This window comes from Schistosoma haematobium, chromosome 3 (assembly GCF_000699445.3).
Source record: "Schistosoma haematobium chromosome 3, whole genome shotgun sequence".
Classification (NCBI taxonomy): domain Eukaryota; kingdom Metazoa; phylum Platyhelminthes; class Trematoda; order Strigeidida; family Schistosomatidae; genus Schistosoma; species Schistosoma haematobium.
The window spans coordinates 12,246,987-12,274,790 of NC_067198.1; the positions used below are offsets into that span (position 1 = coordinate 12,246,987).

Below are 27,804 nucleotides of genomic sequence, written 5' to 3' on the forward strand. Positions count from 1 at the left end.
AGGTAGTCGGTTATACCGGAACAGACCTTTGTGTGTGTTGATCGTTAAGAGATCTTTGCTTTCATCAGATACAGGGATTTGTAGGTATGCGTCTGATAAGTCCAATTTTGCAAAATATCTGCCACCGTTCAGCTTTGCGAAAAGATCTTCTGGTAAAGGTAACGGATACTGGTGAGACTCTAGAGCTTCATTTAATCCCGTAGAGTAGTCTGCACATAGACGAACGCTTCCATTCGACTTCTTGACCACCACTATTGGTGCAGCCCAATTCGAGAAGTTCACAGGCTCGATAACACCCATTTGCTGAAGTCGTTGTAATTCTTGTTCAACTATTGGAAGAGCAGCATAGGGTACAGGTCTTTTAGGTCGAAAAACGGGAGCAGCTCCAGGTTTTAGAGTTAACAGTGCTTTGGCTTTCGTACATTCTCCCAATCCTTCTCTAAACACGTTTTGATGTCTTTGTAGCATGGCGTTTTTCTGATTCCATTCTGGGGTGTTGTCTGTACTTACTCGTCTGCAGATACTGTTGATAGAATCATCTGCTAGTTTAAGTGTTTCTATAAGGTCCAACCCCATTAAGTCTAGTGCTGGCTTCTTAGTAAGATACAATGTTGCATTTGTTGTTACCGTACCTTTAGAAACAGTGCATGGCACTTCTCCAACAATATTCAACTTCCCCCCAGATGCACTGTGTGCCAGCTGTGTTGTTGGGAGAACTGTGGGTATCCCAATGTTCTTCCACGTTTCTGGGCTGATTAAAGTAATATCAGAAGCTGTGTCCAGCTGAAGGCGGGTACGGTGTTTATTAATATTCAAGGTCACATACTTTCTTTGGTGGCAACTTCGTGCTCTGTTATGTGATACCAATATCTTGTTGGTTGGAGCACTATATCTGTATTTCTTTGAGTAAGATTTCAAGGAACGTTGTCTATAGTCTCTTCTCCTGCATAAGTTTTCTTTATGCCCCTTCCGATGACATTTGCTGCAACGATGTTCTTTATATAGGCAAAACCTCTTATAGTGCCAACCTCCACATGCCCAGCATGGAGATGATGGTTTGTCGCTGTTATTTTGAAAATTATGGGTACTGGAACCTTGAGAGACTTTTCTCTTGACTGCATTGACGTTATGGAAACAGTTACCGTTTTCTACCATTGAGGTATCATGCTTTAAGTTTACTAACCTTTGGCACTCAGTAGTCACTTCTTGCAGGGTCATGTTAGGGCAGTGTTCGAGTTTGCTTAGGATTCTGGTTCGGATATCGGCATCTTCGGGTGAACGCAGGCTGCAGATAAATACTAAGCATTTAAACTGATCTTCAGACATGGACGACAATCTAAACCTCTCACATTCTCGGTTCACAGTTCCTGCATGCTTCACCCAATCATCTCCTGGTTCTTTCGTTAACTTTAAGCACTGGTAACGGATATTAAATAGAGATGATTGTTCTCCGAAGATTTGGGATAGGGTTTTGACTGTATCATCAAAACTAAAATCTCGTGGGTTCTTCGGAAGAATGAAGTTGCTATAGCGTTCATGTTCCATAGTCCCAAGTTTTCTAAGAAGTATTCTGACTTTTGAAGCATCATCCAGTTTGCAAAGATCAATATAAAACAAATCTTCATACTTCTTAAACCACGACTCGAAAGTTACACCTGCTACACCATCAAAATTAAATTCATGGATGGCATTAATGACTGAATCAGTATGTGATACTTGAGATTCACTAGAAGCAGGGTTTTTCTCGGACAGGCAGAATTTCTGCATCAGGGTTTCCATGATTCTAATTTGGGACTCTTCAAACCTCTTTTCTTGACGCACCATATAAGCTTCTAATTGCTCCAAGGAAATATTCATTGAAGTTTTCATCCCCGTCGCCACTGATAAGTCGTGTAGGTTGAACGCTATAAACGATTCCTAAGCTATTTCGGTAACCCGCAGTCTAGAACTACACAGCGACTTGAACTCCAGAGAGAAGACACAAGAGTGAGAGAAAACACTTTATTCCAAGGTTCATTCTAGTACAGAAAATCAAGGGTATTTATAGATGTTGGCGTCTGTTAAATCAGCATCACATTTCAGCCAATCCGTTAACGTCATATTATGCTACCGACCAATGGTTGCACGCCACGCTGGAATTCTCGAACGTTCCATCATACTCTGATTGGCTAGGCCCTTCGGCTCCTTTTTGGGCCTCTGGAGGCTCCGTTGAAGTTCTCCGGAAGCCGACCCAACACTTAGATCGGCTGGTAAATTGAAATGTGAAAATGCTACAATCTCCACAAATCTCCATACTGTCAATAAAATATACTTAAAGCTTTAAGTATATCTATACTGAATATTAAAATAACTGCAAATATTTTATAACATTTTACCGATAGCTTATCATCAAAATAATATCCAGTTCTTAACAAAATCATTCACATACTAAGCATTGAATAGTAATTTCTTCCTAAGCAAAAATGAATGATAGTGGCTAGCAGTGGGACTCAAAACGTGCGTTTCATCCTACTTGGGGCTTGTCAGCTAATATATACCTGCAACCCGAAATTAAGGTTCTTCATTGATTCCATTCAAAAGTTTTAAAGTATTTAAACACTCAGTGCAGAATATTACCGTCTATATTCACTAGTTGTTAATTTACTTGTATCTTCCCATTGTTATTTAGGAGTGCAATTAATCAGTCTCATATTAGCATATGTGAATTTAAACTTTACCCCATTTCACAAGCAGGTGGCTATCAGAACGCAGGAGCTAAGTGGACAACGCTATGGCATTTGAAGCGAACGGTACTGTGTTCGAGTCCCAGAGTGAACATCAACTCTGGGATGCAGGCACATCCAGCTGACGAGTCCCAAATAGGATAAAACACACATCCTAGATTCCACTGCTAGCCACTATCCATCTATGCTTATTACTGTCTATGTTTTGATAATAGTTTTTTATTCTATCTCTTATTCTATTCAAGTCATTGAATGTTATTCAATACTTCTACTGGTTTACGTGACAATATACATTATTCTGTCTTTCACATAGTAAATAACTCATATTCATAATCAATTGTATATTCATAAAAATTCATTTTCTATAAATAAAATATTGATTCGATTATTTACCTTTTTCGGTGGCTTTTTGATTCGTGTAACCAGGAGAAAATCATCAAATAAAAAAGCAAATATTTCAATAGTTTTGGTTCCATCTAAAATTAATTAAAATAAATTCAATGTTACTTTCTCATACATTCAAACAAAATGGTGCATTCAAAGTATCGATTAACTACGGTATCATTTAGTTGAGTAGGTTAAACTGGTCAAAAAATTCAACACCATATGAGTGTGGTTGAAAAATCAATAACTCAATACTGTCTAATTGTAATCTTGTTTTCGTCAGTTCATAATTTAAAGTACTTGTAGGTAGAACAAAACTATCTTTGAAACTGTGTTACTAGTATGATGTGTGTTGCTTATATCGACATGAGTATTATATAACGATAGTTAGGAATAGAATGTTTGGAAGCAGAAGGTTAAGAAGATAAAGCAGGAAAGAATGGGAACAGAAAGTAATTGGTATGGAAATGCAGGAACAATGAAGTCTGAAATGATTGACTGATGTTTGCAAAAAGATCAGTCAAGTTTGAGACAATTGATTGACATTTTGTAAATTAAGTATTTACTATATGATTCTCAGATTTTACTAAGCGGTTCTGTAAGTTTGTGTTCAAATGCATTCGATTGTCTCTACATGTGTTTTCGTTCACTACACTAGTATGAAAATATATGTTATGTCCGGGTGAAGGATGAGTGAATAATAATTGCTAGGGTCTGCTTGTGAGTTATCATTATATATATTCTTATTGTATGATGATTAAACAACTATATTACATGCATATTCATATTCCTTTTATTATGAACTTTTATTTGACCTATTGACTATTATTATACGACTTACTATTCTTAAGATATTCTCAATTTATTAGTAACAGTCTCTCACAGTCACGGCCACTTTTTGACTCGATCTTGTTTAACTGTTATTTTCTATTTTATGGTATGATGCGGTCTGATTTGTCTATATACAAACTGCGTATGTCTGAAATATATGATTCGTATAACGGAGGCTGATATTAGTATTCTGGACTAAGCTGGCTGGGTTAGGAGAGAAGTTATTATCTTTGTGGACCACTAAGAACCTAGAGTTGACTCTGGAATGCTCTTACTGGTTTATGCGTCATTGGTCTGGTAAGTCGATTTTCTAATTGGCGATCGTATCATGTAACATATTATCTTCAACCAAAGGATATAACAATATTTCTTAAGTGTAGAGTGTAAATAAAATCGTCTGATACAGTGAAAATGTTGATGGTCTATGAGTAAATTCAACCAGAATGTATTTGTTAAATCTCACCGAATGAATTTTGAAGTAAAACCAAAGTTTCGCCTGGCAATCTGTTCCAAGCTTTTTTAAGGAAATATAATCAAACATCAAAATTATCGAATATAAATAGATGAATGGTTCTCCGGTTTACTGTATACTATATAAGTCATCCAATCAACGTTAACAATGTTTAAAGTAGGTATTTACATTAATATGTAAGAGATGATTGATTGGATGACTTATTCAGTATACAGTAAACCGGAGAACCATTCACCTATTTATATTCGATAATTTTGATGTTTGATTATATTTCCTTGAAAAAGCTTAGAACAGATTGCCAGGCGAAACTTTGGATTTACTTCAAAATTCATTGTTTCACATTAACTCGGCGCCCAAGTACTGTGAAACTATTCGATCAAATTTAGACGAAAGTTCAGAATAGTCAGTGTTTTGAAGAATTCAACTGTCATTTATTCCGAAATAGTTTCTCTGTCCAGTGATCTTCAGCGACTTCATCCTAGTAAATATTTTCTTCAGATTCTATTATTCATGAAATATTCTGTTTTGTCATTGTTTGTGAAAATTAATAAGAAAACACTAACAGTCATTGTATTGGAAAAGAGTAATTCTCTATCATTCTGATTTTGGTATTTGTTTAGTGCATTCCTGTTAATGAAACTACATTAAAACGGTTAAACCAGTAATATTTTAAATTAATGTTGATGAGCGAAATATAAGATTAACAAAGCTTCATTCAATTTCTTCATAACCACTTCCAACTGTCTAACGTCTGAACATAGTGATGTATATGATGTCGAGTCACTTCGACTAGTAGTCGATAGAATTCAATCGTCACTAAATAAGTAGACAGACATAAGATAAGTCATTACTCTGTGATTTGTTTTGTTGCTAAACTGTACGTAAAGCATAGAACGATACCATAAAACGATCTAAATTCATTTGGATGAATCTATTACGTTAATGGTAATTAATTGAATGAGAATATTCGGAATAGCATGACTATGAACTATATATACATAATTCCCCTTATTTCTATTGTACACAATATAACTTGGAAGATGACTTGGTTAAACATTGACCAATAATATTGTATATAATAATAATAATATAACTATTACATAGTATATGATTCGAAATTACCAATATTATATCTTTCAACTTACCATTTAATGTTAAAAAACCTTCATGTAATAATTGTCTTTTAGGATTTGCAATCAATCGTTCACATGGTTGACGTATTAAACTTTGACGTAAAAATTCCGGAATAAATACTCTTGGTTCTAATTCTGAAACTGATGGCCATATAAGTTGAGATTGAATTTCTTGAAGTCGTTCAAAGTTTTTTAACCAACGCATTTTATCTTCCAGTGATTCTGATGTTATTAGTAACACAATAGAAAAAAAGTGTAACACAGATATTTCAATATGTGTTGTAATTCAAAAAAAAAAAACCCGCTGAAACGTGACTCTAATGAGCATGTTCAAGTTTGTTTACTAAAGCATATATCGGATTTCTGATGAAAGTTAAGATTTCATTTGTTCAGTATAAATGAGGTGATTTTTCTCAAAGAAACTTTCTTAAATCTACGGTTCTAAATCCGAAACAAAAACTTTCATATAATCAGTCATAAGGTGAGTGTAGGCAAATGACATAAAAATTCGTAAAGAAATAAACAAATTGCCTTAGGAAAAGTTGGATGATGAATAACAGTAGAATCCAAGACGAGTGTTTCGTCCTGTACGAGATTCATCAGGAGGATGCACTTAGACTGCGGGTTGATGCCTAATCGGGACTCAAACTTATTACCTTTCGTTTCAGGTTGCACAGAATTTGTGTATGCTGAAAGAGAATGGTCAGTCTTAATCCTTTAAATCAATCACAAGAAGATTCAAACGATCCGTATAAATGAATAAAAATATATTATTAATTTACAATTATAAGATGGGAAGATTCGGAAATGAAAGAAATTAGTTTTAGGAAGTACTGAAAATTACATACACCTCAAGACTCATTTCAGACTGCATTACGAGGTAAGCGCTTACTTGGAATCTTGAATGGAAGCGGAAAAGAGGAAAACCAAAAACAAAACACTGCGTCGAGAGTTGTAAACAGATATCAAAAGGATGAATTGGAATTGGAATCACCTGTAAAGAATTGACCGGGACAGAATTAGATGGAGAATACTGGTAGTCGTCCTATGCCCCTCTGCGAGAAGTAACAGGCGTAAGTACGTGACTAAGTCAAGACTCATTTTTTTTTTTTCAATACCTTTGGAGGTATGGTGTTTTTGTTTATTTAGGTTATTTGAAGGAAACATATTCAGTTTAAAGATGATTTTTTCTAACTTTCCATCGTTGCTCAAATCCCAATTGATTTATGATAAACTTAACATAAATTTTAGAGTTCTACATTATCTCTTATCATTTTATCATTGGTAATACACGCAGTATGTTGGAGAAGTAACGTAACTTCCGAAGTATCAGTGATGTCTTGAATTACTATGCTTGATGTATTCAAGTTCTTTCAGTCACAGATATTTTTTTCACTTTGTTTAATTGATACTGAAGATAAATTTAGATCGCTTATCTGAGAAATGGTGCTTTACAGTAATGAATTAAAATTTCCGAAAATATTGATTTTAATCTAAACGGATTAACATAATACATCTTATTATTTTAAGTATCTATGGTGACACGTTAAGAACACGATTCACAGGATTAGATGGTGGTTAGAGGTAGTCGACAGGAAATTCTGTACCTTGGTTTCGCGCTACTTGACACTCGTCAATAAGGTGTACCTGTAATCTCGAGGGAAGTGGTGCACCATTTCATCTCAACATAGTGCACACAATTTTGAGTCACCTAGACTAGTAGCCGCACTGCAACATGGTCGATAGCATTCGATATCCACTAAGAAAGCCTTGACATACATGACATTGATCACCACCCAGTGGTCAATCAATTATGATTCACAAGAATTTAGTTTATTCCTAAATTAACACTTGAATCAAATTTATATACTTTGTTGGAGAAGTAATTCTAAAAAAATCTAAAATAGAAGTGGCATGAAAGTGAAAATATATTGTTAGTATTGTTATTTATTAAAATTTCTTAAAACAGTTTACTACTTATATACTACTTATATATGTTCATCTAATGAAAGTTTATAAATCTGAAGGTATAATAAAATAAATTTGATCAATATGTGATGAAAAGTGTAGCACTCATTGCATCGATTTTTCATGTATGTACTATGTATGATGTTGTAATTAGAAACGATTATTTAAAGCATTACATTAAGCAGCAGCAACAACAACAAGGTAATCAATTTTGGTTAACTTAAATAATATCAGTCGTTTGATTTCACAGTTACATATAAGCTGTAAACAGCGTAAAATTACATGAAGTAATATGATTAGAAAGAAAGTACTTATCCAAAATCTTACACTAAGGACTTGAACCCAGGACCTTAGGTCTTATGAGTGAACAGTCGTTCAGTGCTTCCCTCAATTACATCCATAAAGTGAATTAACAATTCTGGAAGTTTTCGTTTGTTTATATTTTAACCATTAATCTTAACTTTATTAAATAAAGTCTATTAAGCCCTTTTTATTCTTACTATAACATCTGTTTGATTATAGGGTGTTTATAACTGATGATAAGCCATAAACATAGAATGAATTCATTTTATTCTATCTATTTCATATTTTACATTTATCAAGAAGAAAAAAAAAGATATTTCATTCTATAGAATACACTTACTTAATGAGTTTTCCACTTTAGTTAAACATGCTGTTAACATTTCTTGTTCAGCACTACATGCTGTATAACGTCGAATACTACTTAATAATAATGGTATTTTCATATAATGTTGCATTGGTGCTACCAATAAATCTGTTAATTGTAATCTTCGACAACGAGTATCTTGTTCACACCACTAGATTTAACAACAAATTAAAAGAAAAGAAAAGAGTTTAATAGAGGCAATTAAGGTTTTTAAACAATAATTTATATATTCTGAAAATAATAATTACAGAATTCACGCCAGTTTACAAGCATGATCAATTTGACATACGTAGTAACATTAGACGTAGCAAACAAACATGTGATAGAAGAAAGTTTTAAATATACTAGTTCAGTAATTGTTTAGGTAGTACATGTGTTAGAACATTCAATGTATTTTCAGAGGAGCAGTATGCATCGATGCAGCGAACAAATAATGGGAGTGATTTTATCGTACGGATAGATTGCTGTAGGTTACTCCAGAGTCTACAAAACTTACAGGTAAAGTAATTCATATAAAGAGATGAATTAGAATAAGTTTGTTTCACTAGTGACAAAGAATTACGGATGTCATAATGAGATGTTTCTGCATATTGAATCACGTGATTGGATGTAAAGGATAGTTTATTAAGTAGTTTGAAGATAAGATTTAGTTTGAGTCTCCTCTTCCATAAAGGGTCTAGCCCAAGTTTATTACATCTAGAATTATAAGTTAAGGTACAATCAACTGCAAGAATACGAAGTGTAGATCGTCTCTGTTCTGATTCCAGTCATAACTTATCTTTTATGCGCGCACTGCTAACAATAAACGTGCGATATTCTAGATGTGGTGGAATACAAACTTTGTACATTAAAATACATGACACATTGTTGTAAAGGTTTCGAGTTATGTAACCTACAAGGTCTGTTTCAATATCTGTTCTGTAAACGCTAAGTCTTGGGAGTACCTAAGTCCTAAGTTTATTACTGTATGTAACCTAGATAACACTTCACCATTTATGGTAAGATATAAGTTGAGTGATGTATCGCCGAAGCATATCCATCCACATTTAGCTGTTTTAAGCTCCAGTTGCCATGTTAAGCACCACTGTACTACCTTGTTAAGCTCCATGCTGATGCAATTTTGCATATTTTTCAGCTCATGTAGAGAAAATGAATATACTACTTTAAGATCATCTGCATATAGAAGGGGCTTACCCACACGAAAACTTTCACAAATTTCATTGATAAACACTAAAAAGAGAAAAGGGCCTAAGACACTATCTTGTATTACACCACTTCTAACAGGGACAGCGTTAGACAACGAAGAGTTAATTTTAACTATTTGATGTCGATTACTGATAATGGAATCAAACCAAGCTAGCAAAGGATTTTGAACCCCATAAGATGTGAGTTTACCTATAAGAAGTTTGTAGCTAACTATGTCGAAGGCTCTAGAAATGTCCAAATAGTTTGTTCAACTATTCCATATGGTAAAGATATGATGTTGTGTTATTCAACTGATAATAATAGAAAAACTATTGATTAGAATTTAAGTAGTTTTTTGAGTGATGTAATAACCGACACTTATTTTCCATTAAAACAGAAAAAGAATATAGTTTATAAACAAAGATGGATGATGGCTAGTAGTGAAATCCAGGATGAATTAAATGTAGCTTAGTTGTAACGGATATAAAATGTGCTATAAGCAGTTGTTCTACAGTTACAGTAGATGGTTAGATGAATCTTCTCAAAAATCTTTATAATTTTGAATCTTTTGCTTAAGTTTTCAACATTCCAGAAATAGTTTCTGTGAAGTATTATTATTCGTTCATGCAGTTTACGTAGATGAAATTCCCTTTTTTTCAATTTATCGAACATTGCTACTTCACAAAACTCAAAGTAGGTTGCTTGAATCTAATCATTAATATCTATGACTACGATTGGTCAGTCTCTTGGTGACATATGTACATCATGTACGCATTGCTTCGATATTACCATATATTACAAGCATCGTCGGTAGAGATGAATGATGACTAACAATGGAATACATAACACATGTTTTGTCCTATTTAAGACTTGTCAGATAGATGTAATTGCATCCCAGAACTGATGTTCACTTCGGAACTCGAATCAAGTTGATTCATTCTCTCAATTTCTTAAACAACAATGCTATCACGAGAAGGCATTGAGTAAAACTTTCTTGCCAGTGACTGTATACGCGTGGTTATGTGAGAGCATTTCGAGAGGGAGAGCGGACTCGCCCCATCCTCGACCGAAAAAAATACCAAATAAAAGTTTATACTTGAGAAAGAGTGAAATAGATCAAAAATGATTGACAAGAAATGACACTGAAAAGCTGTAAAATAATTTATATGGATTGTATAAATTCTTTTTTTACATACTTTAGATCTCATATATACGCATTAAAGCTTAAACATAAAATCTTTCACAAAAGTTTTTTTAAATATACTTACTTATTTACCCTTGTTACCCCTCATGAAGGAGTATAGGTCACTCATCAAGATTCTCCAGATTTTATACATAATATACATAAAATAACTCAATATACTATCCTATTGAAAAATGTTCACTATTGATGAGTATTGAATTGTTCAGTGCTTCACATACAATTGAGTTTGTTTACACTTAATTCGGTTAAGTAATTTTGTTAACTTATTAACGAACTGAGTCATCCGTACAACAAATTATCTGTATTATCAGAATGGGTTTTGTGGAGATTTTGAGAAATTTCACTGGTTGAAATCATGAATTAATTGAAGCTAGACCATCATGGAAAACCTGGAAGCACTGGACGGCCGTTCCGTCCTAGTATGGGACTCCTCAGCAGTGCGCATTCAAGATCCCGCCCTTTGCGAGATACGAACCCAGGACCTATCAGTCTCGCGCCAGGCACTTAACAAACTAGACCACTGAGCCAGCAGGCATCCAACGGTGTTAATGTCTAACTTCAACTAATCCACGAAGTTGCGCCACCGTGCACCATTGTCTTCTATATCATTGTATCTTTATTGTTGTTGCGAATGTATGAACAAGTATTCTTGAGCATTGCTTACTGCCTACGAATTTATTCACGCTGCTAGCCTTACTACTAACCCCTTAATTGATTCGATAATTCATTCATTTCACTATGTATATATATGCCCACGTTATTCATATTGGCTGCTCTCTCTCTTAATTGTACTCGCTTACTCGTACTTATATTCGCTGACTCACTCGCTCGCTTGCCTGCTTGCCTTTCGGCACAACTCTTTCATGCTTGTTTAACGCACTTGTGATTTTGGATATCTGTGAGTGTGGTCTCATAATAAACGTAATCAACACTTTGTATTCGCCTTTTAATTAAGATACCGTAGAAGCGTTATCCAGTGATAGTTATCAAGACGAACTGTATACGAAGTTTAAGGATTATATCGAATAACGACCACCACACAGTACCCAATTTAATAAATTAACTTTATATAAACAAAACAACTTCATTAAATACCAATTCCTTAACTTTAATCTACTCTTTCATCTCAATAATTCAATCAATCATTATGTTATAATTGAATACATTAAAGAATAATGAGACTAACCTTTTCAAATTCATTAAAATGTTCAAGTTTTCTTAAACTATCTAAATAATTTAAAGCTGAATCATAATTTAAACAATAATTATGATAAATTTCTCCATCTTTTGAATGTTCAGACCACTTAACATATGTGAAATTGGATAGAAGAGAATGAAATCATTAAAAATGAAAGTAAAAAAAAAAGAAAAAAAGAATGTAAACAAATTATGAGTATATAGTTTGTGTTATTTTTGGTTAGTGATTATTAAGTTTTGATTGAGATCATGAATCAACTGATGTTAGACCATCGTTGGAAACCTGAAAGCACTAGACGGTCGTTTTGTTCTATTGTGGGACTCCTTAACAGTGCGCATCCATGATTCCGCTCGTTCGGTTTGAACTCAAGGCCTTGGGTCTTACGCACGGACGCGTATTTAATAATCATTTTCAATTTCATTTATTTATATCCACTTAGTATTGCATGTTTGAGTCTTTCTATTGATGTTTAAAATTGAAATTGATCAGTCACTTATTGATATATTTGTATACCGTACAATACAAAGTGAATTTAAACTTCACTCCATTGTACAAGCTAGTAACTATCAGGACTCAGTAGCTAAGTGGATGACGAGATGGCGTCTAGTGCTTCCAGGTTTCCAACGGTGATCTAACATCAATCGGTTCATGATCTCAAACAAAATAAATCATCTATTGAGATCATAAGCTGAACTAAATTAACCAACCATTGATAATGAAGAAACATTCAATAACTATTTTGTCCTGGCATTGAATTCTTCAGGAATGTGAATTTCAGTTGAGACTAGTATAGTTCAAAAATATTGAGTGTTTAAGGACAGAACGTTTCATTATTTGCTAGTACTCTCATATTAAACTGTAAAAACACACCTTCCGATTTTAGAAAGACGTTCAAACTTTGAGTATAAGTTTCAGCTTTTGATGTGATCTACCCATAGCAAACTGGATAGATTAGTGGAAATAAAATTCTTGTTAAGAAGATTCTTTGAAAGTCAATCCATGCTTACCTAATTAAAAGTTTTATAAAGTATTAGTTGTAACTAGTGTTCTGTATTTTCATCAATGAAACAAAAGACATTTTAAGATTAACATACGAATTATCTTCACTAATTTACTGAGAATTTATATAAACAAACTACTCATTAATCAACGAAATTCTTACAATAAATTTGTATGTATTTTCAATGGTTAAGATCATGAGTCAGTTGAAGCTAGACCACCATGGAAAACTTGAAAGCACTGGACGGTCGTTTCGTCCTATTGTGGGACTCCTCAGCGGTGCGCATCCACAACCTCGCCCCCTTCAAGATTCGAACCCAGGACCTACTGTATGTATTCATTAGAAATTCCCATAATATTACTCACAATTAGTCATAGTTTAAATAATCGATATGTCTCGATGAGAATAATGGATGCTAACTGTTGGGATCCTTTTATGGACAAATATTATATGTATATTTTTTATTGCATAATTGTTAAGTAACTAAACTATTCATATTCCCGTTACTCTGATTATACGCTTTATTTTCACTCATGAACTATTATTATACGATTTACCATTCTTGAGTTCTGCTCAGTCCATTAATGACAGTCTCCCATATTCACAGTCACTTTTGGCTAGATGTTATACAAATGTTATTTTCTATTTAATGGTGTGATGTGGTCTATTTGGTTTGTATATAAACTTAGTATGGTTGAAATACCTGATGTATATTGCAGAGGCTGAGATTGGTGTTCTGGATATAACAGGCAGGGCTAGGCAGGAAGCAGGACTGATAAGGAATCTAAACTGACAATCCCTATTTAAAATAATTAGAATCAGCACAACTGATCTCTAAATAGGGTTACTTGAGTAGGATTACTATTCTTATTCATAGAGGTCTCTAAAAATCACTGTCAATGTTCACAAAAACTGGCTCCGCAACACCTAGTCATAAGAAGTAATATCTATTTAAGTGACTAATAAGACAGACAGCTTAAGTAAACAAGCTAATAAAAATATTAAATAACTTAAATTGTTATTTGCGGTGGAATCTAGAAGAAGCGTATTGTTTTGTTTGGGACTGACCGCCTAGATGTAACTGAATCACAACGTTGATGTTACAGCTAAGATTTCATGGAGGTACCTTTTAATTCAAATATTAAGGTGTTGTTCACCGAGCTACTGGGTTCATATGACTATAAACCTGTTTAGTTAGTTTGATGTTATCTTGAAATAATACTAATCATTACCCATACCGTCACAGCTGATATCTAGTTCAGTTTATGGGCATACTTACAACAACTAAGTAGAGCGGTCATACCAAAGACTGGTTAAAGTCAAGTACTATGATACAAAAATGTATTTCCTTAGAAAGCTCTTTATAAATGCTGGTGATAAAATGCATATATCCAATCTTTACACGAAGCAACATTAGTATTTTAAAAATTCATCCGATCAGTAGTATTTCGGTGAAATCAGATTGAACATGAATCGTAACGAACGTAACCATCACTTTGTCAGCAATTCAATATTTGTCACTGTTTTTACTCCTTCTTACCCGGAAAAATGACATAAATGTATATACTTTTTAAAAACTTCACTTGTAAACATACCCTTTTTAACGGACGAAGTAATACATCAGTACTACCAAATTCATTAGATACTGATTCTTGGCTTAAATTACTGATAAGTTCACGGCAGAATGTATGACTAACCTATTAAAGTAAATGAATAAATGTATAATTAATTTCCATAAAACAACTAAAAGAAGAAGTTTATCTGGAAGATGTGATATATTTGCTCTGTAATCAACCTTATTTAATTTTTGAGTTATTTGCTCCAAAACAATCCAATCCAATGTAATATCAATCTGTTAAGCTAATTAGTCACATTTATAATTGATTGATCATTACCTAGTGAATAGCCAACTGTATATACATCTCAGTCCTACAGGTCAGTTGCGGCTCGGATAACTCAGTGATAACGTCTCTGACTGTAAAGCTGGGTGACATGGGATCGAATCTGTCAGGGAGCATCAGTTCTCTCAAGATTACAGTTACATCTTGCTGACGATTGCCAAGTAGCGCGAAACCAAGGTACAGGGTTTCCTGTTGACAACCTCCAACCACTATCTTAGTCACATTTAATTAGCGCGTAATATTACACTATAGTAATAGTTACATTCAGTAAAAATTCACATGATTGTCTATAAAAAGTCACCTTACACAACTTCAGATATATCTATTATAATATTTAGAAAATTAAGATGAACAAAAAGACAAACTTACGTAACATAAATCATCCAAATTTCCAAATAAATGCATTGGTTCAACAAACATAAGATATCCGTCCACTTGCAGTTTTTTCAATGGTTCCATAAAGCACTGAAGTTATAAAACATTTATAAACAATGGTTATATATATAGTTTGTAGGCCAAAAGTGAAACGAACAACATGAACATACATAAAACTACTTGATAGCATTATTGAATCTTTTCTGGTTTGGTGAAGAACAACATTTGATTGAATTCCTTTAATCAATCGCTTAAAAAGAGTTTTCTGTAATGTTTCATGTGAGTTAGGAACAGAATAAACCAAGTTTACCACAAAAAAGCGAGTTTTCATAATCGTATTACAATTTCTATAACCAAATATCTTAGATGTGTATGACGTTTGAATAATGAAGAACATACACATATTTAAATGAACAATTCAATAAGTAGGAGTAGAAGTTAACTTATTCAGACCAATCGCTGATTCGGACAATTGAAAGACTCGTTCGACGTAAATACCGGTGTTGGGCAAGGTTGCTTACTCTCACCCTTTCTCTTTCTCATGGTGATCGACTGGATCATGAAGACGTCAACATCTGTAGGGAAACATGGGATACAGTGGACAGATAGGATGCAGCTGGACGATCTAGACTTCGTAAATGATCTGGCTGTTCTGTCACACACTCAATAACAAATGCAGGAGAAGACGACTAGTGTAGCAGCAGCCTCAGTAGCAGTAGGTCTCAACATACACATAGAGAAAAGTAGGATTCTCCGATACAACACAGCATGCAACAATCGAATCACACTTGACGGAGAAGATTTGGAAGATGTAAAAACCTTTACACATCTGGGCAGCATCATTGATGAACACGGTGGATCTGATGTATATGTGAAGGCGCGGATCGGCAAAGCGAGAGCGGCATATCTGCAACTGGAGAACATCTGGAACTCAACCAACGCCAAGGTCACAATTTTCAATACAAATGTCAAGACTATTCTACTGTATGGGGCGGAAACCTGGAGAATTATGAAAGTATGATGGTTAGAAGTATTTGAATTATAGTACGAACTAAGAATCCCAGAAATAGCGTAATCGGATCAAGAAGTACTAGATAAGCACAAACGAATGTACTGTATTTAGAATTCGAAATCAGGTATTGAACAAGTACAAAGAAATCATTAGTTCATTCAAACACCACAGAAAGGCATCTTCCCAAAGATACAAGTGTTTATAAACAGCTGTCTATGCAAAATACTTCGGATCCGTTGGCCAGACGCTATCAGCAACAACCTATTGTGAGAGAGAACAAACCAGATTCCAATGGAGGAAGAAATCAGGAAGAAGTGCTGGAAATGGATATGACACACATTGAGGAGTGCACTCAACTGCGTCACAAGGCATGCCCTCACATAGAATCCTGAAGGCCAAAGGAGGAGAGGAAGACCAAAGAACACATTACTCCGAGAAATGTAGATAGACATGAGAAAAATGAACAAACGTTGGACAGAACTGGAAAGGAACGCCCAGGACAAAATGGGTTGGAGAATGCTGGTCGGTGGCCTATACTCCATTGAGAATAACAGGCGTAAGTAAGTAAGTAACCGCCAATTCATCTATATATGTCAAACATGTTTTGATGCTTGTTGATTACTTCAATGCATTATGAGAAGTGATGAACTGTAGCTAACAGTGGAATTCAAGACGCGTGTTTCATCTTAGTTGGGACTTGTCATTTGTATGTACCTGCATCACAGCTAAACTCGACAAATAGGTGGACAATTGATTCGAGTCGTAGAGTAAACATTAATTCTGTTATTCAGGCACATTCATCTGATGAATCCCGAATGGGACGAAACGTGTGTCGTGGATTCCACTGTTATCCATCATCCATTTCTGCCTATAATGTAAGTGGTAATATCGAGGTAATCCGTAAATGATGAACATATGTCAATAAGAAACTGATCATTTGTAGTCCTAAACATCAATGTGAAGATTCAAATAACCACTACAAAAATGAATAAAATACTTTATCGGTTTGCTGAGATAATTTCAATTAGAAGGTAATCATGGTCACACTATGAAATCATTAGTTATAGTCATTACAAAATAATGAAGATTCCGTATTTAAAAAAACGAAAGCAGTTGTTTAGATTCTGTATCGTTATAATTTATAACCCTTGACAGCTTTCCAAACTAAAAAGATGTAGTAAATAATACTGGTTACGAAGGCCTTAAAAGTCACCAATGTAGATAATGATAAAATGAATATTTATTTTTGAATATATAATTAATAATCACTAACATTTTTAAGCACCATAAGATGATCAGTGAAAAATGTTAGTTCACTTTTGAATAATTCCCAAACTGCTTCACATCGACGAACTTCACGATCAGTCATCGTATTTTCCGAATTTCCACTTTTATCTAATTGTGACCAATGAGAATCCTGAATAAAATAGTAGTGAGCATTAAGAAAAGAGAAAAAAAGTACGCTTAAGTAAATATTCAGGAAAAAACACAAATGAAGATATTTTTCTATTTCAATGGCTTTTCATTATGTCACTATTACGTCACTATTTACATAGATTTACATATGAGAATGAAATTAATACTAACCAAATAATGAAAATTTTGTTTACACTGTTACATGCTCCTGAAGATTATAATAAATTAGTGATGCCTTCTCACGGTGAGGGTGTATTTGTACGAAACTGAGAGGACAAAACTGGGTTGGTAGACGCGGAGAGTCTACATAGGGGAATCGGAAAACCCTGATTCCAAACTAGTGGTGCACATGGGCTACAGTATCCTGAAGGAAAAAACAGAGTATGAACCAATCGTTGGGACTGTATTTCCTGGCGTTGCTCCACTTTCCTGTGGATTAGACTATTAGGTCAAAGGCTCTGGTTGTGGTCCCCTAAGAAAACCACTTGCGTCGGTTCTGGCATCCGGGCAGTATCCTAGCCCTCACACAAATCGAATGATTTATGTGACGCATATCTATTTGGTGCCTCCTTGTACCAATGTTTATTTGTTTGAATAAATAAAAAATATATGAGAAAACTGAATAGATTGGGTACAGTGTTTAGAAACATGATTTTGAATGAATACTATTGGAATAGGTTGTTAGATTAAGAAAGTTTAAAGAAAATCAGATGTCCTATACCTTATTGATAGGCAAATGATATCAATTTAATATGAATTCACATACTTAAGTGGTTATATGTAAAATTAATTTGACAACATAGATCATGTAAGTGCATATTAGATTCAGCTTAGTAAATGGAATCATTGTTTTCCGATGAAGTTTATAAATTCGCTACTATTCCATTCTATGTTTTGTAACACCGTATTTAGTAGAACAAACGGAATAAAAGATTGTCTCTACTACAGTATTGCAATTTTCGTCTGTTCATCGATATACAAATGTTATTGGCATTTAACTACTGAATAAGGTTTTGATTATCTGCCTATGAATCCTAACAAAGTGTGTTTTATTAAAAAAAACTCTTTAAACATTATTCTTATTGCAATACATGAGATTTGGCGCAACAAAGTGATCAATTAATTGTAAATACTTGTCATCCCTACATTAAGTCAGTCGTTGTTCGAATAGCTCAATAGTAGAGTTTCAAACTGCGAATCTGGATGATGCAACATCGAGTCCGTCAACGAGTATCAGGCCCCTAGAGATTACAGACATAACCTTCCGATGAGTACCAAATTGTAAGAAACCTAGAATTTCTGTCGACTACCTCCAATAAGCGTTTTACATCTAAATATAATGCTCTCGATGTCAAGTGTCATAGACTAGTGACCAGAATGCCATTTGATCAGTGGAATTCTATTAGCACCAAAAATGACTTGACCTACTCTATATTGGTCATAACCCAATTGTCTTTTTCTATTAATTAGTGTATTTAATCATTTATTTTTTTAATTTCATAAAAATAGTCCATTTTTGCTACCATTAACTAACTAGAATTTGATTTGTATCTTTAATATTATTAAGTTTACTGATCTTCACCATCTTATAACGAGTTTAAATGAAAACAATATAATTCAGTGGTACACAATTTGGGTTACTACACAAAAGAAAACATTATAATAATGTCAACAGAAAGGAAAAGTATAATAGAGGAAGTGATTATAGGGTAGAATGAGTAATTATCTGTATGAATAAAAAAATGTCGGTTAGAGATTTTGAGAAAATCTACTTCGAAATGTTCTAAGCCAAATACTTCCAAACTTCATTTGTATGATCATGGAATATGTTTCAGTAGATACAAACTTATATATTGCCAACTAAATAGCGTACGGGGGAGGCATTTAAAGTTATAGATAAGATGGTTACATTCGTTATTGATCAATGTTCGCATATCAGTTATTTAATATGTAAGGAGGAAAAAATGTTGAGATAGTATAGACACCACTGTAAAGTTATCCACGTCCCAATAAAGATTTGATTTGAAGCCACATGTATAAGTTCGAATATAATGCTTTCATAAATTTACTAATCATATATAAGGTGTACATACTTTTTAATTATCTTCCATTTTCTATACATTTTTTGAATTGAATTATGCAGAAGGTTTAAGGTCCTTTAACACTTGCCCAAGTTTGTAACCATAGTACGGTTGTATCACTTTTTGGAAAGATTCATACTTTTGCTTCAAAGTTAAACAGTTACTCATTGGAAGAATTTCAGTAAAAATCATTCAGGATTTGTAAACTTTTCAAATGAATAACAGTCTATCAACATTATATATGCCTATTATTAAAGCACATTTATTCCAATTGATGTCTTAGCTTCAACCAATCTAAGGTATTTCGCGACAGTCTCCCATTGTTTGAGGTGAATAACTGCCTCACATCCAACACAGATTAGCTATATTGGTCACAGCTTCTAGTTTTTCAATGGTGATCTAACATTGATTAATTCATGATCTCAATCAAAACTCAACAAACTTTATAACCCTATACTGATGATGATATAGCTATTTAGAGAATCCTCAATAAATCTGTCTGTCAACTGAATAAAGATCATTCTAAATCGCAACATATTTCAGTCTGACATATTTATATCTGGTTATCAAAACCCTTGAATGGATCTGTAAAACTCTTTATTTCATAACATTAAAAATCAGTAAGAAACTGTCCTGATGAATTTATTTGATATGTAATAATAATAATATTAATAATAATAATAATAATAGTTAATTATCAGTATAAAGGTTTACCGATACTATTTAATGCTATTGATATTAACAACTGATTCATTTTACACAATGATTGAAAACAAACAGGCATTAAATATCTGTTTCATCTCAATATATTGAACTTCCCAACTGTACACAGTTATAACCTAACTATGGGTCGAACCAAGGACCATCAGCTCACTAATTATCTTTAATTTATTGTAGCTAAACATGTACACCAATCAGTGTCTGCTTAATAGTTTAGAGCTTTAGAATTCACTGAGAAACTGGAGGCTCTAGGTTGATACCCAATAAAGTTAACCATGTTCATTGAGGAAAACAAACAAAGTCCTATACTAGGAAGAAACAACTGTCTAGCGTTCCCAGATTTTCAATGAATTACTAACTCAGGTCATTTCATGATAATAATAATAATAATAATAATAATAATAATAATAATAATTTAACCTAACTAATGAATCTTATTTTAACCAACTTTATTATTGTTCCCATTTAAATATTAACATGACATGATAATATAAGTACAAAATGAATAGGAACATTTTTATTCCAATCTTATTTCATTACATATTCAGGGTATTTTAGTTTATTATTATTTTTTGTTTTTTTTTCTTAAAAAAAAAGAATTTTTATAATGAGAAAATATTTGTTGTTAAATGAAATTATTAAATTAACCTACAACGAAATTAAAGTTGAAAGGAAGGTCATCTGTAAATTGATCTGAACACATACACACACATAGTTACACATACACGCACGCATGCATGCACGCACACAGCCATAGTGATAAGGGAGAGAGAGAGAGAGAGTATAGAATATATCAAAAGGAAATCATATTGAGTATAAGTGAAGGGAGAGAAAGAAAAAAAAAACAATAACTATGTTTTGTTCGTTATATTATTACAAGAGAAAAAAATGAGGTCAATTTATTTATGGGTGGGTGTTGTTTTTTTTTTTAGTTTTTTCATCGATTGCTACGTTTGTACTTTTAATAATTGATATCTACTAGGAGAATATTTTGAAACGACACAAGAATGGAAATATTTTGTTTCTATTTTTTATGAGGTATATACAAAATAATTGAATAAGATAACATTGTCATTATCATGTATTATGTTTTAATATGGTAGGTGAATTATTGTTAGTTTTTGGTGGAGTTTTGTTCTCTGAGCTGGATGGTTTGGTCGTGTATTTCTCTTCATTTTTTCGTGCTGCCAGTGTGCTACAGTGTGTCCTCGCCCTCTTGAACAAAGTGTGTACGCAGTTGATTTTGTGGGCTCTTGGGTTGTTGCTATTGTAGTTGAGGATTTGATCTGTATGGGTCGGTTTCCTATATACTTGAGTTTCCAGTTTTCCTGTGTCGGTTCTAGTGACCAATATATCCAAGAATGATAGTTTGTTGTTTGACTCCTGTTCCATCGTGAACTTGATATCATCGAAAACGTTGTTGATCAGTTTGTAAGTATTTTCCAGCTCATTCTTTTTGATGATGACGAAAGTGTCGTCTACATAGCGAATCCAAATTTTTGGCTTGATCACTGGTAGTATCGCGGCTTCTAGTCTTTGCATCACTGCCTCTGCGATCAGTCCTGATATTGGTGATCCGATTGGTGTCCCTTTTGTTTGTTCGTAGATTTTGTTGTTGAATTGAAAATATGTTGTTAGACATAAATCGATGAGTTCCAGTAGACTTTGAATTTGAAGCTTCGTGTATTTAGTGAGATTTGTGTCGTTCTTGAGCAGCAGGGATATAGTTTCTTTTGCTAATTTTGGTTCAATTGAGGTGAATAGTGCTCTTACGTCGAAGGATATCATTAGTTCTTCGTTGTTGATTTGAATGTCCTTAATTTAGTCCAGGAATTGTGTGGGGGATTTGATGGAGTGGTTGGCTGAATCTACTAAATGTCTCAGTATTCGTGAAATTTCTTTTGACAGGTTGTACGTTGGAGTTCCGGGGAGTGCTACAACTGGGCGTAGTGGAATGTTTGGTTTGTGTATTTTGGGTCTGCCGTAGAATCGAGGGAGTACTGGTCCATTGAATTTCATTCTCCATTGGTCTTGTTTTGTTATTTCTCCTGCTTTGATTAGCTTGTTTAAAGTCCTTGACATCTGGTTGTCTAATTTTTTGACGGGATTCGTATCCATCACGACCAAACATCCAGCTCAGAGAACAAAACTCCACCAAAACCATCCACCTGAGCTACAAATCTTCTCCACCATCTCGATACCAGTTAGTATAGTTGTTCGATTGTTGTTCCATAGAAATATTAAAGAATCTGGTATAAATAATCAAATCACAGGTGTAATATTGAAGGATATAATAAAATTAAATGTTAAGCGTTTGCACGCGAAACCGAAGGTCTTAAGTTTGGATCCCGCGAGCGGGATCATGGATGCGCACTGCTGAGGAGTCCCATACTAGGTTAAAACAGCCATCCAGTGCTTGCAGTTTTTCCATGGTGGTCTAGCTTTGATTGACTCATGAATTCAACTATACTCATGAAGATATTCTGCACACTATGAGCTGAATAATCATTAGGATGATTACAATTATAAACCTGAATGATGTAATAGCAACAACTTGTATCTAACATCATCACATTGTTTGCTGAATTCAACTACGTACTTATTCTTGCTATTTTATGCATGAATTTTTCGATTAACTGTCACAATCTACATATTATAAACTGTTAAGTTCTGTCTATTAATGTCATAATAATCCAATATCAGTTCAATGATTCGAAAAAAAACAAGTAACTTTTGAGTATTACATAAATAATATGAATATGAACTTTTTATAAACGAAAACTAGCATTTTACATATATCAATTCATAACACAAAATTAACTTAATTTATGCATCAGTAGTTTTGTATCTTTTATGAAATGGTGAAAACAATATTATGTCAATCTTAAATCATCAATTCCAAAGATATTGAACACTGGACGGTCGATTCATCTTAGTATGGTCTCGCGTGAGACCGACAGACCACTGGGCCGGAGTTCGCACGAACGACCGAAATTCCTGGGTTCGGACCCCCAGTGTGGTATCGTGGGTGAGTACTGTTAAGGATTCCCATACTAAGACGAAACGGCCGTTCATTGCTTTCAGGTTTTCCATAATGGTCTAGTTTCAATCGACTCATGAATTCAACCATTACTTTACTACAATCTCCATAAAATCCCTTTTTGAAAATATTAAACATTGAAATAAACATTTGTTTTTAGTAACTTCATTATTATGATTTACAGTTATTATATTCTGTTAATAAACGATACAATAAGATATGTTTATGAATTAGGCAATATCGTGTTAAAAACGATGTACTTTTGTATTTATTACTTTAACAATGTGTGTCATTTGTAAAATAGGAAATTAATTTAAATAAGGTCAAAATGATTCGTTGAAAGATATCAAGTTACAATCAAAATGATAATAAAATATATCGTCTGAACAAAATGCATAGTAGGAGAAGTTTATTGATGTAATAGAGGTTATAATAATATCATATAAACATATTATAAATAAGTGAGGTATTGGCATGGTAACTATGATAGGAAATTCATGAATGAATGTATAAGTTAAGAATGGAACAGGTGAGAAGTAAACATAAAGGGGTTTACAAAGTTTATTTTATGTATACAGTGATCCAGCGGTGGACCGAGACAAATATAGAGTTTGAGTTGATCCCGGTGGTTTCAGCTACGTAGAGAATTCGTATTCGTGTTCCTTTAGATAGATTGTTTGGGATTTGATATAAAACAAAGTTTCCTCCATTTTAATACGATGCTTACTATTTACCAAATGAGGACGGATGGCGCTGTTAATAGACTTATTAATACCATTCCCCAACCCTTCTGGTATATACACCCGAGCACTCAAGGATAAAGCCCTTTGAGTACGGCCTATGTAACTAGCTCCAGTGGATTAGTTAAGACTGTATACGCACATGAAGAAGCCCGTCATCATTAACCTATCTTTGATACGTTGTATATGTACTGCGAAGATCGCATGTAACTCAGGGACGCTAAAGGTTCTTCAATAAATCTTTTAATTAAATGTGTTTAGATGTTACCTGCTTTTTCCTTTTTAAAATCAAGTTCAAGATAAAGGGCTTTCTTCCTGACCGCCTGACAGTTTGCCCCATTTTCCTGTCCCGACAAATATTTTTTGACGGAATTATATAGTGTATTCTTTAGTTTATTCGCTTCACCATTTTCAGTATCTTGAGGACACAATAGTCTGTTCTATGACTGAGATACCAAATCAGATTTAGTTTGTGCTGAAGATGTGTAAATCAGTGAAAATAGGTGGAATAACCAATACACTTTCCTAAATAAATTTCCATTAATGAAACGGTCTATCTGTTAGGAAAAGAGGATATCAATGGGAGATATATTTTTATCAAGTCTGTGATGTAAACCATTTCCAATAATGTTGTCAATGAGCGTCTCTACAGTTCTTATTCTAATATACAGTAACGTAAATGTTAGAAAAAAACTGTCTTTCAAGTAGACCATTGAAAACCAAGAATTATTGAATGAGAGTTTCTTTCAAAATAGAAGTATCTTGAAAGTTTACATTTAGGAGGCTTATATTAAGTTAAAGTAAAGCCTTTAGGTCTTCTTTTAACTGTTCTATTATTCAATAACAAATTTAACGATTTTTGATATAACTAAAATAAATGATACTTCAAACGTGAAAAAAGAAACCAGATTTAGAGGATGTGAAAAAGACAATAAAAGATGATGACCTCCAAAAACAAGATAAAGACTTATTAATTATTTTTTTGATTGAGATCACGAATCGATTAACGTTAGACCAGCATTGAAAACCTGGAAGCACTGGACAGCCGTTTCGTCCTATTGTGGAACTCCACAGAAGTGCGCATCCACGATCCCACTGGTGGGATTCGAACACAGAACCTCCTGTCATGCTTGCGAACGCTTGACATCTAGACCACTGAACTGGTCGGCATCCAACAGTGTTAATGTCTAACTTCAACGAATCCACGAGATTACGCGATCATCTGCTATTGTAATGAGGCAGATACCTGTCTCTACCCGACACGGATTAGCTTTACTGGTCACGGCTTCTTAATAGAGCTCCTAGAATTTATGGATTGATTGAAGCTAAACACTAACACCGTTTGATGTCGATTAGCTCAGTGGTCTAAAGGTTAAGCGTTCGCGCGCAAGACATGAGGCTCTGGGTTCGAATCCCGCCAGTGGTATTTTAGATGCGCGCTGTTGAGGAGACCCATAATAGGACGAAACGGCCGTCCAGTACTTCCAGGTTTTCAATGCTGGTCTAACATAAATCAGTTCATGATCTCAATCAAAAACGTAATAATCTCCACAAACCCATATTGATACTCACGAATTAAGTACACCTACTAATATAAAGAATTTATTGTTTTTTGTTTGTGTACTGAGGAGTCTCACAATGGGACGAAACGGCCGTCCGGTGCTTCCAGGTTTTCCATGGTGGTCTAGCTTCAATTGACTCATGATCTCAACTGTTAAAATTATTATTGTATAATTGAAGTGGTATAAATAAATCTGTATTTTACATTGGAATTATGTAAATCAATGTTACATTGAATGAATGTTTCATTGACTTACGACAATAAATTATTGAATATAATTAGTAATGAAGAAGAATTGTGATGATTGAAAAAAACACACAGAATGAATAAATAATCGCTACTTTCATTTAATTTAGCTATTAGTTTGATCATAATACAATCTGATTTGTAAATATGTAATCTACCAAAGATCATGTATACTAGAACAATCATCTTGCAATACCCTCCATGCACTCCCCACGAGGATATTCACTTTAAAGCGTTAAATATTTCATTTAATAATGTAGTATATAAATTATTGTTTCCGGATAACTGGTTGGATAATAATGAGCCATTCTATAACTCATTTATCAGGCTATATAAACTTGAATACATTTATGATATATCAAGTATTCTAAAGAAAAATATTATTCACTTACTCTAAATGATTCTAGATATTGATCATGAAAATATGATGGTTTAAGTGATTGTAATGCCTCGTTTAAATCTTTGGAACGTGTACCTCGTTCAATCTGAAAATTAAAAAAAATAATTTGTTTCCGTTAGAGACCGAAACCTTCTTTTTTTTTGCCTGAAAGTTGTTGAATTCAAACATTTTTTTCAACGAAAACATATTTGTGTCAAAAAGATCATTATAATTAATGTTTGTTTCAGTGTACGAATGGTATTTGATCATTTTGAGATGGTTGAGAAAATGTTTAGCTCAAATGAATGATTTAGATATTTTCTTCTATGAACTGGATGATTTGGTCGTGAAGCTTCCATTGTTCAGAAGAACGAAATCTATAGATGGTCAGATAATTGCGATAGATGTAATCAAGTTCATTGATAGATTCTCTAGAAGGTTGTAAGTAAAATGGACAAAAATCTAACGGGGATTTACCGTTCAACTCACACTTTATTGTGATAATTAATTGCAGCTCAGGTTTGTTAAACATTTGTACCAAGATAGTGAAACTTCATACAGTTTAGATAGTCTAGTATTTGTATATCTAGTATTCTCAACAAGATATTTTATCAGTGAGGAATATTTGTCTTTGTGAATACATCGAGAACAGTTATATTCAGGTAACAATCGACTACTCTGATTACATTTACAATCACATAGTTAATATTTCTACCGTATCATTTAGAAAAATTCTCAGGACAAATATTTGTTGTTGGTTTCTCTAAAGTAATCTAGCTTCCAATATGTATCGTATACAGGTATCTATTTAGAAATATCCATGAAGCAATATGTACATTGGAGTTGTAAATTTCATATCGCGAAAAGTCTACTACAGTTTACATAGACTATCAGCTACTAATATTGTTATAACATATCAATTGAATGCTACTTGTTATAACTGGTCATCGCTGATTGTTATGTCGAAAACGCTTATCACTTATACTCGAAACGAGGGACCTTTGCAGTTCTTACGATGCGAAAGTAAGAACACAAAGACTGGTATAAGTGATGATTTATGAACCCCCAAAACACGACGATGACGACGACGACCACAAAACAGATATAGAAGTCAATGATATAAGGCATCCACATATTTGCATCGGTAGTATTTTTTCGCCTAGATGCGTAGCGGTGTTCATTTGTTATGTAGTACCAATTAAAAGTGTATACTGAGAATAAGTGTCGTAGAGTCACAAGATCAAGACATCGTTCAATTATCTTGTGTATAGATAACCTCCCTTTAACAATTGATCAGTAAAAGTGCAATATCTAGCATTTTTTAAATAGTTTTACGTTTATTTGATAGGTGACTGAAGGATATAAGAGCATGATTTTCAATCTTCTAAAGTTGTCAACATATCATCCATGAACACAACACTGTGGTATATCTCAACTTGACGAATTTAGTGAGTATATAATGCAAAAAGATTTGAAATGAAATCTCTATTGATGATATACCTTAATATCCAAGATTCAGTCACTAAATGAACAGAAAAATGCTAGATATTGTACGCTTATTGAACATT

At 33.6% G+C, this 27,804-nt stretch overlaps 2 protein-coding genes across 3 annotated transcripts in view; one reads left to right on the forward strand and one right to left on the reverse strand.

Moving 5' to 3' along the window:
* PLEKHG7_1 overlaps positions 1–27,804 on the reverse strand; it is a 176,991-nt gene that overhangs the window by 20,696 nt on the left and 128,491 nt on the right. For both annotated transcript variants that reach the window (XM_051213017.1, XM_051213018.1), the window contains 8 exons: positions 26,250–26,342; positions 17,327–17,470; positions 15,036–15,131; positions 14,361–14,462; positions 11,754–11,870; positions 8,155–8,329; positions 5,556–5,765; positions 3,117–3,199 (listed from right to left, as the gene is read on the reverse strand). In XM_051213017.1, the coding sequence (XP_051068952.1) occupies positions 3,117–3,199; positions 5,556–5,765; positions 8,155–8,329; positions 11,754–11,870; positions 14,361–14,462; positions 15,036–15,131; positions 17,327–17,470; positions 26,250–26,342 (1,020 nt within the window). The remainder of the gene's footprint in view (positions 1–3,116; positions 3,200–5,555; positions 5,766–8,154; positions 8,330–11,753; positions 11,871–14,360; positions 14,463–15,035; positions 15,132–17,326; positions 17,471–26,249; positions 26,343–27,804) is intronic.
* MS3_00005010 (uncharacterized protein) lies at positions 5,942–13,558 on the forward strand (the record flags this gene model as incomplete). Its single annotated transcript, XM_035733339.1, has 6 exons — positions 5,942–5,946; positions 7,074–7,120; positions 9,157–9,484; positions 9,941–10,056; positions 10,293–10,451; positions 13,455–13,558. The coding sequence occupies 6 exons, from the start codon at positions 5,942–5,944 to the stop codon at positions 13,556–13,558; spliced, it is 759 nt and encodes a 252-aa protein (XP_035587264.1).